The 19,679-nt window shown below is 38.9% G+C and overlaps 1 protein-coding gene across 8 annotated transcripts in view; it reads left to right on the top strand.

The window, feature by feature from the left end:
* myo9aa (myosin IXAa) overlaps positions 1-19,679 on the top strand; it is a 105,248-nt gene that overhangs the window by 57,933 nt on the left and 27,636 nt on the right. For 5 of the 8 annotated variants that reach the window (XM_024295344.2, XM_024295342.2, XM_024295341.2 and 2 more), the window contains 12 exons: positions 907-1,004; positions 1,901-2,024; positions 2,140-2,229; positions 5,281-5,397; positions 5,515-5,649; positions 7,911-8,032; positions 10,054-10,195; positions 10,281-10,476; positions 13,799-13,918; positions 15,064-15,114; positions 15,572-15,641; positions 18,958-19,095. In XM_024295344.2, coding sequence (XP_024151112.1) covers positions 907-1,004; positions 1,901-2,024; positions 2,140-2,229; positions 5,281-5,397; positions 5,515-5,649; positions 7,911-8,032; positions 10,054-10,195; positions 10,281-10,476; positions 13,799-13,918; positions 15,064-15,114; positions 15,572-15,641; positions 18,958-19,095 — 1,403 coding nt within the window. The remainder of the gene's footprint in view (positions 1-906; positions 1,005-1,900; positions 2,025-2,139; positions 2,230-5,280; positions 5,398-5,514; positions 5,650-7,910; positions 8,033-10,053; positions 10,196-10,280; positions 10,477-13,798; positions 13,919-15,063; positions 15,115-15,571; positions 15,642-18,957; positions 19,096-19,679) is intronic. The other 3 variants (XM_024295348.2, XM_024295343.2, XM_024295345.2) reach the window with 2 other exon arrangements.

Genomic DNA, 19,679 nt, shown 5'->3' with positions numbered 1-19,679 from the left:
TACATATATATATATATATATATATGTATATGTATATGCGTGTCATTTCTAGTGATAAATCTTGTTGGTTAGAAAGATCTGTCTCTTACTTGCAGTAACACAGTACCCACTCTATTTTTGTTCTTTTCTCTAATGTTGTTAAATTAAAAAAATATGCATTTAAAGCTTTTTTTCTAAATTTGTTAACCTCTACTAAAATTAGAGTGTGTTCTTTTTTTTTAAATTTTCACTTAAAAACTCCCACACGCACGCTTCAAACAAACACTTGAGCTCGTGATTTTGGGCGTCAGGGTGGGTTTTAGGTTCCGAGTGTGGCTCTGAGGCTGCACTACGTAACAATTATGGCAGCCGGAGAGAGAAAGATCCAAACCAAAGGAAAAAAAAGCTCTCACCACTGCAGGTTTGTGAAGGGAACGACTGTAAAAGTTGCATCAGAAAAACTTTTATGTCTGAAATAAACAAGTAAAAAACAGATTTGCTTTACGAGCAAAAGTAGAGCCTAAGAATAAGCTGTGGACATTGATGCTCAAATAGCTGTTGGTGGGATTCAAATGCCATTTGTGTGACGCTAATCTGCGTCGTTTTGCCGCTTTGTGTGTTATTAATAGGGGACGCAGTGTGTCTGATTAATTTAGTGTAAACCCAAAGATTGTATAAAGCAGCTTTTTTCCTCTCCATAAGTGGAGTCAGTACTTTGTCCTCACTTCAGGCTGGAATCTGTTTTTTTTCTTTTACTGGAGCATCTCAGAGATTGTTTATTCAGTATTTATTATTAATGCTGTCTGCTGCAGGGACCTCTGCTGTTTGTTTCAGCTGCAAAGTAAACATCTTTGTCAAAGAAGCTGAAGTCTGTTGATGCTAACTTGCATGTTAAAGAGTTTTAGACATTTGTTGTTGTATTTTTAGGACTGTTTCACCGTTGAAGGAGAAGACCTGAAGCATGACTTTGAAAGGCTTCAGCTGGCCATGGAGATGGTGGGCTTTCTCCCTGCCACCCGCAAACTGTAAGTTGTGACCATCATCCCACCAATAACATTTTTTTGTTTGTGCCATAAAACGGTGGTCCCCAAACCCCAGGCTGTGGACCGGTACCGGCCCATGGAACAGTAGCTGAAGAGAAAATAACCTAGTTTTATTTATATTCTAGTTCAGGAGGACACTTTATTTTGGAAAGCTACTGGATTCTCTCCGCCACATCCGACTCTTTCTTGACGCATGTCATGTCATATCAAAAATCCATCCATTACTTCCTTAAAACGGCTGCACTGACCACTAAATTAAAACCACCAAACTAGCAAAGTCAACAAAAAACACATTTGGAAATTTTCTGTTTGCAGGAAGAGTCAGAGACGAGGCTTTGACTTCAAAATAAAATAAATCTGAGTTTGGCAGAAAAAACAGGAGTTTTTATTCCAGGAGTTTTATACATTATTGGAGTGTTCCCACACACTTTAATAATGTATAATATTTAGCAACCAGCTGTCTAATGTTACATAGATGTTGCTAATAAAGTTGTTCAAAGGATGGATTCACATTCATGAGGATATTTAGAAAATACCAGTTTTAGCTGACTCCAGTCAGATTAGACAGGAGTTGTCGATTTTTCAGCTTCCACTTTATCAGTCATGGGTTAAGGGAAAGTTAAATCTTTATCATATTTTAATGGTTCAAGTGTATAAATAATGTTTGAAGCAACTGCAGATATGTTACAGAGGATGAAGATCAATTTTACCCTCGAAAGTTAAGGGACACTGGAAGATAAAACAACTCCAGCCACAAACAGACCGGGCTTTGAAAATATTTTTTGACATTAAACTGGTCTATTTGCCTCTGCAGTGTGATAAACAGGTGTAGGGCACCATTGAATGCTTCTGTTAATACCTTCTAACCCCCGGTTTAGGATCATTTCGCTGCTGTCCGCCATCCTTCATCTGGGAAATATCCGCTACAAAAGGAAGAGCCGGGACGACTCCATAGACATCTGTAACCCAGAGGTGCTGCCGGTGGTCTCAGAGCTGCTGCAGGTATTTCAAGAGGATGTTTGGGTGCCATGTTTAGCCCACCTGTGCTCTTGAGTTGGTTTGTTCTCAACATAATTTAGAACTTAAAGGCTAAGTTGTTTTTCTCCGGCATCTCCAGGTCAAAGAGGAGATGCTGTTTGAAGCTCTGACAACCAGGAAGACGGTGACTGTGGGGGAGCGGTTGATCGTTCCCTACAAGCTCTCCGAGGTGAGACTGCAGCTGCTTTTTCCACAAGCTAAAACAGCGTGGTGTCAAATTACTGGCACTGTGCTGCAAAGGCCGCGGTTTTCTCTAAATTTAGTCTCTGGCTGAAGATTTGCAGTCAGGCAGCAGATTGTTGTTAAGACTTCCTGAACGTAACTCAAACGTCTTCCTCTAAAGCAGGGGTCACCGGGCACCAGGTTGCATTTACATAAATTAAAAAATTAAAACACGTTTAGGTGACCTCAGACCTACTCCGGTTCAAAGATCATTAATTTAGTTAAAATGCTGCAGATTTGGTCTCATAATCTCTCAAAAGTAGTAGAATATTTTCTCTGGTTCTGTCTTGGGATATATCGTGATATTGTGACGTGTGTATCGTGATATGTATCATATCGCCAGACTCTTGCCAATACACACCCGTAGAAATCTCATTCTCTCTGTCCAGCTCTCCTACACACTGAACTGTTGCATCCTTTACTCCACATCAGATTTCAGAATATTGACATAGCTGTTGTTGCACGGAAACAGCTCACAAATTCGTTAAATCTCAAAGAGGAAAAGATTAACTCCTGAGCACTAAACTGTAGTTCACAGGTCTCCATCTTAAGAAACGGACCAAACATAATTGAGTTTTTACACCGAGGCAGCTGTCAAATCCGGTCTATTCCACACAAAATACAACCCTCTGGTTCATAGTAATGGTCACATAGTGTTAGCCCCCTGTTGGATTTGGAAATGAACTTTTAACGATCAAGTAATTATATCTCCAACACATTTCTCATGGACTGTATCATTTTCTAGAGATATCAATTATTGCAGGAATTATTTTTTTTTCCTGAACACTGTATTTAATGTGATACCTTCACACTAAAACAGCAGTTCTTCTAAGGAAAATGCAAAAATTAGTGACAGGATGCCTTTAAGAACAGATGAACTCACAAACATTCTCAGTTTCTCTCTCAGATAAACTGTGAGAATGCTGAAAAGAGCACAAGAGGTGAAGATCAGAGGGTGGGAGAAATGCCCAATTTATGACACCACAGTTTTAATTCAAAAGAGGAAATTGTTGGAGGTAACACTTTTCTCATGAAAAAATAAAAGTGCTTCAGCTCAGTTCATAGCTGTGGTTCCTCATTTCTCTGTGGCCCAGTTCTTTGGGTCAGACCGTGTTTTGTGGCCACAAACACAGACAGACAAACTAACAAACATCAACAAAGTCCTCCAGTTTGTTTAGAGACGGGGAAAGAGATCAACAAGCAAAATGATTTTATTTTTTCCAGCAGATTGAACTATTTTTACATATTTGTTATGCAAAATCAATAATGATATCACGTCTTCTGGAATTAAACTTGTGCTCTTACTGTGAGCTGGATGAAGTTTGTGTGTGTGTATATTTTTGCCACAAACCAAAGGATACGGCCTCAGTCGCCTTTTACTTCCGACTTTCCCAGAACACGCTGTGTTGTGTTACGCATCCTCTCCAAACTTCCAAATGACCTGCTGGATATTTAGGAGTCATTTTGCACGGACAAACAGCGATTGTTTTGGTAGCGTGCTGGGTGGTCTTCATGTAAACATTGCTTTAGCAGACTCAACAGTCTCATCAACTCTGAGCTGAAATGATTCTGAGGAATATCAGTTTCTCCGTTTTATCACATTTATGAAACTCACAAATGTTTAAAGTCACAGGGGCATTAACAGGGAGAAAGTTAAAATTACTATATAAAGTGATTCATCTTTGTTTTTTTCACAAAGACTAAAATTCCCTTTTTACTCTCCCCTTCCGCCTCTATCATCCAGGTTATAGGTGCATTAATTATACTAAAAAAAAAACATTTTTCCAAAATGGTGGCTTTTCTGTTGTTTTATCTCTATAGCAACTGTTTTATGTTTTGATCACCTGGAGATGACGAACAGGTCTATGTAATTTTGAGAAGAATCCGCAAAAGTACATTTTTGGATTTCCTTAGCAACGGAGGTTTATCGTTAACCATGGCCACAATTCTTGTATGTACTCATCGTATGTCATACCGTTTCTTTCAGCTTGAGCCAGGCATCCATCCATTAAATTTTCCATAAACTCTTGTAAAAATTGTGTGAGCAGGAGAACCACTTTTGCTAGCTCTATGCAATAATGCAGATAAAAATCTACATATTTACAGTTTTTTTCCCCAAGTAGCTTCTTAGTGAGACTTGAGGGGTTCAGAGGTTATAGGTCGAATTCTCTGAGAGGAGTTTACATGTGTAGATGATGCAAAATGTTATTTTAAAAAATAAAAAAAATAATTCAAGATGGCGGCCCTTTCTTAAGGGTCAAAGGTCAATGAAAGTTCAGTTGGGGTGTAGTTTTAAAGTATTGGAATGTGGGCAAAATTTCATGAAGATTGCTCAAACTAAAGTTTTTTCTTCCCCATATCGTGCATTTTTATTATTATTATAATTTTTATCAAAATACGAAAATCTCTAAATTTCATATAAAATGCTGCAAAAGTCCATAATAATTTGAATACTTTATTTTCTTGAATGTTGTTCTGTTCAGGACTGTTGTGGACCATCAATAATCTGAAAGTATCTGCTCCTCTTTGAACAATAGAGTCAATTTTTCACATTTTCTACTTTGTTGTTCTGTTCTTGCAGTTCACCGTTTTTCATTCTTAAACTGCATGAAGGCTGTCTCTTACACAGCCTTCTGTTTCAGCTGAAATGTGTTCCACAGATGTGTGGAATACTCTGCTGGGGGTGTAATCAACAGTGTGAAGTAATGTTTGGCACATGACCCTATAGAAGAGTGTGGTGGTGTTTATTTTATTTTTCTATCATCCAAGGACCATAAAAGTCCGATGTTTTGAGTCCACAATGAAATTCCAAAAGCTTCTCCTTTTGTTCTCATTTGGGAGGAGGGTGTGTTCTATTGGAGCCATAAATCCATCACAGTTTGATACTTTAATTCCCTGATGGTAGAAAAATGTGTAGATGATTTTGATTAATTTAACATTTAATTTAAAGTCTTTCAGTATTTATTTTCTAATAAGCTCAAACACTGTGTGCCTCCAGGCAGGAACGGTACGAGACTCCATGGCCAAGTCTCTGTACAGTGCTCTGTTTGACTGGATCGTCTTCAGGATCAACCACGCTCTGCTCAACATCAAGGACCTGGAGGAGACCACCAAGGCAAGACCACCAAACACAGACACAGAAGATGCTCAGGACTTTTCTAGTTTATAAGTTTAGATTCAGAACTTGGAAATAAAAATGTTATTTTTTTTTTTTTTTGCTTGGTTTTCTCAGATCTTGTCCATCGGAGTTCTTGACATATTTGGGTTTGAAGATTATGAGAGCAACAGCTTTGAGCAGTTCTGCATCAACTTTGCCAACGAGCGTCTCCAGCATTACTTTAACCAGCACATCTTCAAGCTCGAACAGGTACGTTTATTTGTGAGGTGTGTAAAAATGGTGTAAAAAATGTCCAGGTAAACTTAGAGGAACTGAGGCTTTTGCAGCTGTTTAGCAACGGGAATAGCTTTATAAGGCTGCTGTACGAGGACCCACCTCCCCTCTCATTCAAGATTTGGTTTCCATAAATGAGGAACAAGGAAGTCTCTAATATACCTGATTCTACTATATTAGGGATTTCTTTTAGCTTCAGACAGTCCTTTAGTCCTGTATTTTGCTTTTTTTTACTTTCACATTTGTGTTTCTAAAAAATAAATGAATTATTTACAAGTTTTCCAGTTTTTATAGTTTTAAAAAATGTCCTGCATGTTATTATTTAAATATTTGAATACGATTCTGCCGATATGATGGTTCAGACATCAACACTTACTGACCAAATGTAAGTAGAACAGATAACAATGAAAGAGGAACATGTCAAAAAGCTATAATCCTGTAGTTTCTCACTTAAACTGTTCCCATGAATCCTCTTTCTGTCCACTGAAAAGACCTTTCTTTACACTTTAAAAACTTCAATAAAATCTTGCGTCAGGAGAGTAGAAACTGACTCTAACATGAACCAGTCAAAGCAAACTTTTTACTTATTGATTATCATTTTGGAGCAAACTCAAAGACAGATACAAATGGTATCTTATCATAATAGAGTTTAAAGTCCCCCTCCAATCTGATCTATTTCAAAAGTCTTCCCTGTAATCTTTTAATTATGATGATGCCATTTTTAGCCCAAATCATCTTAGACAGTTTCCACAGAGCTGCTGTAGTTTATTAGAAATTTACCTCCGAGTTGTGGATTGGACTGTTTGTGTGGAGCAACCCCGCCCCCAATCCTGTCACCAGTAACTGAGAGCTCTGTTCACATGCTCTCCTGCTCGCTCACAACCCCAGGATAACATTAGTGGGGCAACAAAGATGGCAAACAATATTAGAGGTATCGAGCTGTACAGTTCTGATCCAGATTACAGCTCAAACATGGAAAACAAAGACGATAATGAATCTATTTGTCTGTAAGTGTATGCAAGTGGAGCAGAAGTTGTGAATTTCTACGTCAAATACAATCTTTTTTTTGGGTCTCCTTCAGAATCATAATAGTTTAGTTAAAGAAATACTCAGAAATGCAACTTTACTCTCATTTTTCCTAATATATGTCCTCCAAAAGTTCCTGTTCGAAAACACTAAAAACAGGATTTTCTTTGGATTGGGTCTTTAAAGCATCTTGATTGATTTTTGGATTAAAGATTGAATCCAAGTGACCTGTAACAGATTCAACAACGCTGTCTGATCCAGTTCACACCTGTGTGTGAATGCGTGACAGGAAATCACCAGGGGTTTGCCGAGTCGTTCCGTTTGTTTTTGTGTGACCGTGCAGCGAGCGGTCATCTGCACGGCCTCTCACTTGTTCCTTATTTAGTCCGAACAGAAGTGAAATGAGTTGTTTTAGGAGGAAGATCTGAGCAGTTTGGATGTTTGCTCTTGGGTGTAACCAGCACAGAACTGAGCTTTAAAATGATTCAGAAGAGGTCAAACCGATCTACCTCTCTCTTATTCTTGTGAATGAGTCAAACATCTAGAGTTTTTATTCATTCCAAATCTTCAGTTTTGATTTATTTGAACTTAACCAACAATGAAGGCTAGATTTTTAATTTCCTCTTAAAAAGGGAAATTTAAATCCTTGAATGCGCTGGAAAATAATAAACCCATGTTAGTAAAAGCTCCGTACACATTTAAAATCCTAAAAAGAAAAAACTTAAGGAAATCATTCTTGCGTTTTTCTTTTAAATCTTAATTGGATTTTCTTTGCCTGTATGGCCGCCAGTAAAAGTCACAAGGCTTAGTTTAGACATGTTTTTAATATCACAGGCTAACTGTCACTTAAGTTTTTGTTATTAATTTTTCAGCTGTTTGACTCTAGGCTAACAGAAGATGGAGGGAAAAGAGGAGATTCCAGTGACCTTTAATAAACCTCGGCTGGATTAAGGGCTTTATTAGTCAGATCACTTTCCCAGGAAGACCGGAAACCAGCATGTACTGCAGAGAAAACTGACAAATGTTCGGAATCTGCCTCTCATTAAACCAAGAAAACTGAACACATTCCAGAAACTTTGATGCTTTGATTCTAAAAATGTGTCTACTTACCACCAGTTTTTGTGTTCTTTTTAAGGATTTTCTGTCACTGCTGACACTTTTCTGGACGTTTAAACCAAAGTTTGACCAGAATCTGTTGTTTGCTCCTGCAGGAGGAATACACAGCAGAGGGAATCAGCTGGAAAAACATCGACTACATCGATAACACCGGATGCATCAGCCTGATCAGCAAAAAGCCCACAGCGCTGTTCCATCTGCTGGATGAAGAGTCCAAGTAAGTCGACTGTTTGGCTTCAAGTGCGACTGGTTTATTGTTCTGAAATAACTCATCCTGCAAGGCAAAAGTGATAGAAAATTGCTGGAGGGATCCAGCTGTGCAGTCCTTAGCCTCTGAGGTCATTCATCAAAACACTTCTGTCTTTAAAGAAAAAAAAGGCTTTAACTGGTTAAAAAAGTAAGTATTAAAGTAAAAATGTAGTGAAGTGAACCAACTAAAACCTTATTTAGCTAGTTAAACAGTTGAAGGATGATGCATATCACAAATCGAGCTAAAACATTTTATTAGATTTTTTGTGTACCACAGAAAATCAATTGGAAGTCTGAAAGCACAACCAGAATTAAAGCACACCGGATTTTCTATTTTTGAACAATATTTAAGTTTGCCTTATGGGTCGAGAAAGACAGTGAGAGTCACTTAAGTAACTGATTTATTTTTTAAGTTGGATTTACGTATTTTTGGCAGAGCTCTCCCCCACAAACAGTAAAGTAATCTTTTTTTAAATCACTGTTTGTCACTGTCTGCTACCACATTGGCAGGATTGAGTTTATTCTATGTGACACGAGATGTCTTCATTTTTAAAGCAAATCATGTGAACCTCTGTCAAAGGATGGTTTCGTATTTTTGAAAAATTGATATTTTCTCTTAACATTTATGTTTTTGATTAAGTTCATGCAAATATGATAACAATGACATAAATACAAATCCTTGTCGTAGTTTTCTAAAGGATAAAATGAGCCTTTGTGGCTCCTGCTGGATTTTGGTCTGTGAAAAATGGACCCGATTGGCTCTGTAAATGTTGAAGGTTGCAGACCCCTGTCCTAGCTTTAATGAAAATGCTAACAATTGAATAAACAAGAGATCAGTTAGTTAAATGTTGTTATTTCTGTTGAGATTTTTAACATGTCAAGCATCTAAGCAAAAAAAGTTTAATTTACTCTCAGAAATTCTGTGGAAATGTTCTTTAAATTTGTATTTTTCAGTCTGTAAAAGTTTTTTTTTTATTTTGGTAAATTACAAGTGGTTAAAGTGTTAAGCAAATGTAGTTTAAAATGGCTTAGAGTTGTGTGTTTTCAATTAAAAAACTATTTGTTTAAATAAAGAGATTGTGTTGAAATGTTTATATTTAAGAATAAAAGGAAAAAAGCACATCAAAATCCTAATGATAAAAAATATCATACTAAATGTCTTACATTTGTAATATAAGAAAAGCTGCGACAGCAGAGGACCTTTTTAGACACAGAGTGGCTTTTATTTTGAAAGAAACTAGTGTGCGCCTCTGTCAAACGTAAAAGGAGTTAAAACTGCTATATATAGAAACATATAGACACTGTTGTAATTTAATTATTGTAAGATTTAAAAGCTACATTTATAAATAAATGCTTAATTGCCAAAAAAGCACAAATATTGTTCATTTTGAAATGATAAAATGGGACTAGACTAAATGTCTCTTTTAGCGTTGAAGGTTGCAGACCCCTGCATTAGACACAGAGATGAGGGAGGAGCTGTCATGATTGTGGCTCTGCTGCATTTGTTACCAAATAAGCACCAAACTTTTCACTCAAACTTTCTACAAATTAAATCAATCATCCAAATGACACAGAAGGCTTTGATTAAACCATAGATTTTGATGTTTCCAGTCCAGATGTATTAAGTTGACTTAGAATAAACAACTAAATGATCGTAGAGAACTACTTGCCCAATTTTTAACCCTTCATGACGTTGAATCTAATTTTTCACAGCTTTAAAATTTGACAGCATCTTGTAGCTGTGATGTTTTCATAGCTGCAGAACTTTTAGTGTCTTTTCATCCTCGGTACTGTTCCTGTTATCCATTGATTTCCCTGCACTGAGGACTCGAGTCTCTTTTGAACTGATTTACACTCCAGTGTTCGTGACAAAGCCCAGCCTTTGAATTTTCTGCATCATTGAATTGATTTTCTTCCTGGCTGTTAGTGATTTTGTGTATTAAAACCAGATTTGACATCCAAAGCTTACCCGATTCCCTCTCATTCCAGTTTCCCTCAGGCCACCAACCAGACTCTGTTGGATAAGTTCAAGCGGCAGCATGAGGGCAACAGGTACATCGAGTTCTCCGCCGTCATGGAGCCGGCCTTCCTCATCCACCACTATGCTGGCAAAGTCAAGTACGGGGTTAAGGTTAGTTTTACTGTCACAGAAGGTGCCGCAGAGTGGGGGGGGGCTCTGTAGGCTTGATGCGAACATTTCTGACATTTCCACTCAGGATTTCCGGGAAAAGAATACGGATCACATGCGCCCGGACATCGTGGCTTTGCTGAAGAGCAGCAAGAGCGCCTTCATCTGCAGCCTGATTGGCATCGACCCGGCGGCCACCTTCCGCTGGGCCGTGCTCCGGGCTTACTTCAGAGCTCTGGTGGCTTTTAAAGCGGCTGGAAAGAGGCACAAACCCAGGACGACTGGTAAAAAGCACCCTCAAAAACCGCTGTTACTGCAGATTGAAAAGCCATGCATTCACACTACTGATGCAGTGATTTCCCCACAATTCCGTTCAAACCTCCAATGTGTTTTGGGTCACGGTCCTGTTTATGATATAACTTGTGTACTACAAAATAAAAATTCAGAAAAATCCTTTATTTAGGCCGAATCTGAATTCTCCCTCTATCCCTCCACTTGTAGGGGCATTTGGAGGGGTAGGGTGTCCAAAATAGTTTTTTGGGGGGAAGCCCTCGGGGCAGAGGGATAAAGAGCCCTCTGCCCCGAGGGTTTCCCTCCCCAAAAAAGTCTTCTGCGTCACGCTGTGTAGCGAAGGAGAAACACATTTCTTCACAAGGGTGCGCTCTGAAGCACAGAAGTTATGAATTCTTGTTTTAGCATGATTTTTGAAAATTATAAAATCGACGTTATGTATTTTCCAAACACTGGTAGCTACACTCTAACATAGATGACTGGCGACTATCGATAACATCATCAAGTGGGAGTGACGTCCGAATTAGAAGACAGTATTTTTCCATATCTCTCTGTTTGTAGGGTTAGATATAGGGGTAGGGAGAAACCTTGGATATGACCTCAGTTTACTAATAAACAAGTGAAGACAAACCTTTCATTTGACTCACTTTAGCCTCTTGTAAAGTAAAAAAAAACAATAAGTAATAACCGCTTCTTAAATTTAGCACAGCACGTGTTTGACACTTGCACCGATTCACTTTTCCCACAATTTGGTTTAATGATGTAACATACAGTTTGGTTGTCGACTGAGAATTTTTAGTTCACACCGAGTACGATTTGTGGAGTTTCAATGTTAAGTCACAGTACAGATGCAATCTGGGGACCTGTGGCGAGATTTGAGCGTCAGGCATGGTGCAAATTCACCTCAACCGGTCAGGAACTCAGTTTTGAAATTGATTGTTGCCGATTGGCCACTTTTAAAAAGAGAGTTAGAGGACTCAAATTCACTGCATGAATCGTGTTCGGTGTGAACGCAACATTAGAGCTATGTATTGTTAGCGTCTGGTTATATTTACATTCTGTTAGATTGATGTTTTCGTTGTGGAGGATTTTCAATTACTTTCAGCAAAATCCAGTACAGAATAAAAAGAATACATCTACACAGGAAGTTTAAAGTATTGGCAGCTTAATGAATCCAAAAAGAGAGTCTGTAATTCATTGTCTATCTTAAATTAAAAGCATTTCCTTCCAGAAAATTCCAGGAATAAGAAGCGCTTTGTTCTGCCAATAAACAGATTTATTTTCCACTTTTGCGATCAGCTAAGACAGCTCATGCACTGTGCACCGACTGTTCCGTGGGCTAAGTCCAGGCCACGTAGCACTCTCATGAGTCACTGTCCTTCAGAGTTTCGCCGTTCTCACACAGGGATTGTTGAGTCGCCCTGCATTTAGAGGAGCTCCCAGCTTCCGCCTCTTCTCTCCCTTTGTCTCCAGATGCATTCTTTTCTGCTAGTGTCTCATAAGCTCTTCTTAATGTGCAGTAGATGGTAGTATCACAGGTTCTGGTAGCATAGTTGAAGTGTGACTCGACCTGTGTGATGCACCTTTCTTTACCTCTCCCTTGCATTATGTGTAGATTTCATGTAAGAGAAGCTTGTTCTTAGAAGTCCTTCAATCTGTCTAGATGACTTTTTGAGTTTCTTGAGCTCTAGAGGTCGGGATCACCCAGGGGGAGTCTCTGACATGTCTTCTGAGAGGATTCTGTCACAACACAACTGCATTATAACTCGTTGTCTTATGCCTGATTTATACTATATAACAATTCGTACTTGGGTCACATTGGTTGCAAAACCATTGGAAAGGAATCTCCTTAATGCTGCGAAAGGTGACAGAAGCCGATGACATCATTTGTGAGTGGCATTTTACGCCTCCAGTATAGCTGCAGACATTGCACCTCTTAACCTGTACTTATTTCGATGGATTAGAATACACAATGATAGAACAAACTCAATACAGAAAAATGATTCCGCTGAAGAAACGGGCATGCTGTGTGTTCCAGTATAGTCGTCCTTCTCTATGAAAAAGTTTAAACCTTTCAAGTTAAATAAAGTGATTTATTGATTGATTGACATTCAAAATTCCCTGAAGTGAACTTAACCATCTTGCTAAATAACTTGCTCTAGAGTGGAGGTCTGCAACCTGCAGCTCCAGAGCCACATGTGGCTCTTTAACCCCTCCTTTGTGACTCTGGTTAAATAAAAACAGCGTTTTATTTTAAAAACAATAGAAGAACACTATTTATCACAACTAAAACATTTTGACTGATTTTTGTGTACTGGGTAGCACAGAAAATCATTTGGGAGGTCAGTAAGCACAACCAGAATTTGTTCTTTTAGGGCAGTGGATTATGAGGCAGATTTTCTATTTTTGAACAAAAATTTTAAGTGTGTTCTGTGGCTAGAAAAATAAATATCGGGTCACTTATATGCTCTGATTTAATTTTGGCTTGTTAAAGTTACAAATTCCTGGCCAAGATGCACCGCAAAGTGTAAAAGAAACCCTGTTTTTGGTTTTTGTCACTGACATTACACTTCCGCATTTGCTGCATTGAGATGATCCTGGGAAAAAAAAGTGTCTTTTATTTTGAAAGTAACAATAACATAAATACAAATCTTATTTTCCAAAGGGTAAAGTCAGACTTTGTTGTCAGTGAGAAATGGACATGAATGGCTGTTTAGTTGTTGAAGGTTGCAGACCCCTGCTCTAGAGTAATGAATTCACCTCTGTATTGCCTGCTTCTGTTTAGTCAACGAACACACTATTTCTTCCTCTGACTGATACCTGTACCTTCACATTTGCCAATGCAAAAGTGTATGAGCAAGATGTTGAAAATACCAAAACACTGTAGACAATTGCGTCAGACTTGAAAAGTATAACCGCCTCTCAGAAATTTGTTGCAGTTATTACGGATAGTCCGAAGCAAAACCAGTCAAACTAGTATTAACTAGACCACATTGTGGTAGGGATACGACTGATACAATGGCCGATAGCTAAGAAGTATAAACCGGGCTTAACAAGACAAGTGTAGCATCTGTTTGCAGAACATCCTCTTGAAGACAGCTCAGACTTTCCTGGGCCTGAACCCAAAAACAGAGCTCCAATGATAAAGTTTCTGCTGCTGTTTGAATGTCTTTTCTCCACCAGTCTGTGCACAGGTATCTCCTCAGTAGACGACTGCATCTCCTGACCTCCTTTTTCTTCAGTGTCTAATCTACCATTTTTTTCTCTCCGTTTCTCTCTTTCTCTGTATCCTTCTGTTTGGTTTGCTTCTCCAAGGGCATGATGACTCTGCTCCCTCTGCAGCATTGAAAAGTATGGATAGTTTTAGCTTTCTGCAGCATCCTGTGCATCAGAGAAGCTTAGAGATCCTGCAGAGATGCAAAGAGGAGAAGCACAGTAAGGCTGCCATTACAACAGTCACTCCTCATCCTTTCATGTTGGACTGTTGGGGGAGGGGGGGTGCAGGGAGGAGACTGACCAGCATCATCAACAGTTGTCTGAATGAGCAAATACCACATTAACTCTATAAATCCCACTACGTGAAAGAAAGAAAATTCAATTTTTTAAATTGAAACCTGCGAAAATTTTGCAATTTTTTATAATGAGATAATATCAATTATGATCCGTTAGATGATTTGGTGAGATTTGCTCTCATCATTGTTGGCTTAAGATGCAAAAATATTGACATCAGTGTCCAGAAAGAAAAAAAAACACTGTATTTACCCACTGTCTCAATTTTTATTCACATATTTTTAACATGGTGTAACTGTATCATATAAACAAATGTTGCATCTTTTCAATACAGCAAGTTGTCTTTAAAGAAAAAACAAATAACAATAGATTATAGATTCTCACAGTAAGATTTGAAAATTAGCTAAGCTTTTTCCCGCCAAAAGTGGTTTTTGAGATTTCAAGGAGGCAGCCATTTTGAAATGAGCAAGAAAAGCCATTTTACTGCCCCTAGTGGAATGATGATAAACTACAGGACAGAAAACTAGTTATATACAATGGGTTTTTAATGATATGAATGATTTCATAGGGTTGTAAACTATTTTTTTCTGTTTTCTGATTTGACTGGTTTTATAGAGTAGATGCTTGTTGGTCTCCGCCCCCTCTGTCTCCCTCAACCTCACCCTGCATGTTTTTATGCTTCTGCCACTCTACCTCCTCCATGCTCACAGAGAACAGCATGGCTGTACCGCTCTGTCAGCGCGCTCTGGCCTACAGCAGCAACTGTCCTTTGTTTTTGTGTTGTCATTGGTAGCTCACATCGCTATGCTGTCATGTGCAGTTGGGTGATGGGTATAGTTAGCAGTTCACGGCTGTTTTCCTCTTCCACTAAAACCCACAAGCTGGTGATGGTGAGAAACTGACCGGGTGTTGGACTCCGCCGGGACACAGATGTCCACATGTCACTAACACGCACACAGGCAGCCTGAGTGGCGCCGCGGGGCCCTCAGTCGACCTCGCACAAACATCTGCTTCCTCCACCAATGTTTCATTTCACTCAAACGTGTTTCTTGTGTTGTGCCACCTTGCAGCTCCAGATGAGACTGAAAATGTCTCTCAAAGTGATGATGAAAGTGAAAACGGTACAGCGTTGAGCCCCAGTTTGCCACCCGAGTATGCTAACGTGGTAGCCTTGTGATCTGTCTGCACTCGATTTAGCTGCGAAGGAGATGCGTCTCTGCATCACCGCATCAGAGCGCAGCTCTCTCACAGTAGCAAAGTCACACAACAACCTTCATTAAACCCCACCTTAGCAAGAGTTTAACCAGATTTGAACTTCATTTGGAGCAAAACTAATCCTAATAACTCACAAGTGTCCGTAACTCAGCACTAACAAAAACTCGTCACTGTTAACCTCACAGATCTTTAACATCAGATCACCAAGGTTGTGTTTTCATGAAGCGACACATAACTTTCACTGCAATAACACTGGAGTGGTCAGGTGTTGTGAATGTTTGTGTTCAAGTGTTGGGTGTTTTGGGTTTTTTTGTGTAAATGTGTTTGATATTCTGTGTGTGACGGCAGTCTGTTTGTTATCAGGCATGAGCAGAAAAAGTCCTCGGATGCGTCTGTCTGATAATCAGGGCATCAACTCAGAGAATCCCCCACGGTGAGTTCTGTCATGGTCGGGTTTGTTTTCTCTTTGTGACTCCACAAAACAATGAGTTCAAATATTTGAAAATGAATGTTGCCAAAATGTCAACTGAACAAAGGGAATCCTGGAGCCCAGATGGGTTCAGCCCTGCTGATATGAGAATCTGTAAAATCAAAATTACGTATGTGAAGTCGTTTTTGACCCCCCCAAAAAAATCAATGTTGTTTTCTAGGACATAGTTTCTGCAGAGCGGCAGTAGTTCATTAGAAATTCACCTCTGAGTTGTGGTTAGGACTCCCCCTTTCCCATAGCGGAGCAGAGCAGGGAGCATGCGGCCCGCTGATTGTAGCTTCTACGTCACAACTACAAGCTTTTTCAAACTGCATTTTCTTCCTATTCTAGACTTACCAAAATTTGAATAAAGAAATGCTCAGTAGTGCAATTTTAAGCTTAATTTTCTTTATCCATGTCCTCCATCATCAGAAAAATGCCATGAGAACATGTTAAAAACACCAAAACATAATTTTCACTGGAGTGGGGCTTTAAGTTCCTGAAACAACAGCTTTTGCTATTCAGTTTGAGTCTAATCCAGTGTTGATGGATTTAACTCATTGTCATGTTTGGCCTCTGCCCTTCTTTCCGTCTCCCTCCTCACTCTCTGAACTCAGCCCCGTCCAGCTGCTTTCTTCGTGATGTAAAGTCAGAGCTATGCAGGCAAAAATAAATGTTCGGTCTCGGTTCTTGTCAGCTGTGTGGATCCACAGACAGAGAAGTGCTTAATGGGACTCTACGGACATAAACAGTTACCACAAAAGGCATTTTGTACTACAACTATTTACCAAGATGGCTGATCGTCTGGGGAGAGATTCGTCTGCAAACGGCAGATGAGATGTGAACAAAAGATTTGTCTTTTTCCAGATGTTCTTGCATGCAAATGCATTGTCTGCTTTGGCTGTGGGAAGAATAAACTCAGAAATGCTTGTAAATCTAAACACTTTGATTTAGACTCTCTGGAGGTCTGAGGATCTCCTAAAAGTTATAACACAGGGGTGGAAATTCAAGTCTTATGTATCCGCAGCAGCCTACTGCTTTCCATATATAAATATATATTTTTATTACATTCTGTTTTAAATGTTAACTTCTGTCTAGAAAAACATCCATTTTGTTTGCATTTATTCATTTTTATGGCCCCCTGTCTCTGAGCATGTGCATAAAAATAGGTGAAAAGAGTCAACTCATTTTGCAGACGTGGATTCACCATCATAGATAAAACTGCACTACAAAAACGAATAGCGGGGTATTTCGCCTGACATGTGACTGTCGAGTCCTCCGCTGTAGGACAGACGTTTCTACAGCTGCAGTCTACAGTCTTTGTGTTTATATCTGCTCCAAAGGAAGGAAACTCACTGAAATGACCTGCTAGTACCTGAGTGTCTCTTGTAAAAAGCAAAAAAAAAAAAAACATTAAGTTTCAGCATATAATGGAAAAAAAGGAGGTTTGGTGCTTCCTTTATAAGCAGATAATACCAGATTAATCCCACAATTCTTTATGATCACACTATAAAGGTTAAAGGATTACCTGTTCACAGTTGAAGCTGGGGAACATTGAAGCTTTATAAGATCAGATACTGAATTTGCTTTTATGTTGTTTTGTGATCCATCGGTGTTCTCTGGTTGAACTTGGCTGCTGTTGGAGATTAATTGTAATTCATTGATTTCTTCCTCATTCTTTTTTTTTTGCTCTTTATTCCTTCACAAGCATGTTGTGTTGTACAGGAGAACTTGTTGCGGTTTTGCATGATGCAGCTGTACATTGGATCTACCTCTACTGTATGTTTTAGCGACAACAATCAACCACTTCATAAATCTCTTTTTATTTTGTTTTTTCTCTAAAATTTCTTCCATCTTCACTCCTTTGGTTCATCATATTTGTGGGTTAGCTGAAAAGTATTTCTGAGAGTTTAGATGGACCAAATCCAGCATTCTCACTCCTAACTCGTCATATAAGGACATATTTTCCGTCATTTTCTTACATTCTGGGTGTCCCCAACTGGTTGTTTTTTGACGCGTTGGTTGTTTCCATTAAACAGGGCTCCCCAACGGCCGGGCCTCAAACCAGTACCAGTCTAAGGGCCGCTTGGTGTCGGGCTGCAGAGAGGGAAAAAGTCCATATCTTAACTCCGATTCTGAAAGAAGTTTTATTTTGAAAACTGCTGGATTCTGTTCACCGCATCCGGCTGTCTTCTCGAGTCGCTAGCTACATTCAAATCTCAAAGCTAAAGTCTAAGAAAAGCCAAGCAAAAAGACATATTTGGAAAGTTTCTATAGGGAGAAGAAAAATCCCGTGAGGAACCTGAAGAACAGCGTAAGAGAAGCATAAAGCTGCTGTTGACAGACACAACCAGGAGTCTTCTTTGACATACAGATTTATGGAGACAGTTGTTTCCATGTACCAAACCGCTCTGCATAATATGCAGCGACTGACTTGATTGTTTCACAATCAGAAAATAAAAAAGCAAAAGAATCAAAGTTGGGGTATGCATCTTTTCCCCTGTCTTTGACCTGGTACAAAGCGGCGTCCCGGGGGGTTGAGGACACCCAAAACGTCAAAAAGTGACGTGGACGAGGCCAAGAAAATATGACGAGTAAAGAGTGAGAATATTTTGGCCCAGTGTGTTCAAAGTGGGGTTTGTATTTAAATGGAGGTAGCCTGTCCATTTAAGGCCTCTGTCACATCTCACTGGGGGGTGGGGGAGTGTATTTTATGATTTAGAATAGATGTTTGTAATTTTGGTGACACTTTTTAAACTGCTATCAAAAGGATTCTACAATGTGTTGGACTTCATTAATGCACTAAGTTCAAATTTTAATTGGACTTTTCAACGTTTGCAGAAGGGAAAGTTAAGAACTGATCCAGACTGCAGACATTTATGGATTTAAAGGTGGATCACATTTGGAAAACTTACAGGATGCATTGGCCAAAAGAAATAAAATCTTTAGAAAAAAACTCTCACTGCATTATTGATTAAAATTACACGACTCTTCAAAAGGCTTCAAAAATACAACATTGTTGTTTTTTACCATTAAAGAAACAAAAACTTAAGTTCTTGAGCTTAAATAATAACCCAACTCTCAAATTTGCCAGAAATGCATTTATAATTTGTGTGCTTTAAATGATAATAATAAAAAAGACGATTTAACAGTACGGTGATGGCACTGAGGTTAATGTAACAAATGACAGCACTTATAGTACTGTGATATTTATTTCAGTTATTTTCCTAAATTCAAATTATGTGACATTCCTTTAACATTTTTTCTCTGTGTCACAAAGTTTCCAAAGCTCCGGCTGGAACGGACGCACGGGTCGGCAGAACCGCTCGGGACCCGGCGGCTCGACTGCAGACGAGGAGGGTCTGTTTCTGAGCTCCGTCAGCAGCAAGCTCCTGGAGAGAGCCCACGACATCCTCATGTCAGTAACATCCACCGCTGCTGCTGATGCAGCTCGCTTCCTGCCACACGCAGCTTTCTGTTCTTTCTGCTTTATTTCACCTCCTGCAAGAGTGACGCATCACTTACTCGTTAAAGTTGGAGAACTGAAAATAGAAGAATCAAGGGAAGTGATGGATAAATAACTGATATTACCTACAACAGCTGCCAAATTTAATGGTAGAATTAAATAGGACACTAGGTTTTAAGAAAGCAGAGTTGACTGTTATTACTGCTACAAATGCCACTAAAACTGATGCAATCATCAAATAATAATAAATACTACTAATTAATGTTGAATAATGAGAAAATCTTTTCTAAAATTAAGTAAATAAACGCACAATATAAACTCAAACTTTATTTATTTGTGTAGCACCTTTCATTCAGTTGAAACACAAGGCACTTCACATAAAACCAAGTAAAAAGCACATTAAAAAAGCAAATTCTTTAAAAAGAAATGTACAAAAAAACAAGACTTTTACTTAAAATGAACACCCCTCCCTCCCCTGGATCCTCCCACTATCTACCCAGTTCCCCCAGTATAAACCTTAAAACCCAAAATGAACA

Source organism: Oryzias melastigma, linkage group LG3 (genome assembly GCF_002922805.2).
Source record: "Oryzias melastigma strain HK-1 linkage group LG3, ASM292280v2, whole genome shotgun sequence".
NCBI lineage: Eukaryota > Metazoa > Chordata > Actinopteri > Beloniformes > Adrianichthyidae > Oryzias > Oryzias melastigma.
Note: the sequence above shows the minus strand (reverse complement) of the source record. Positions and strands in the feature narration are given on the sequence as shown.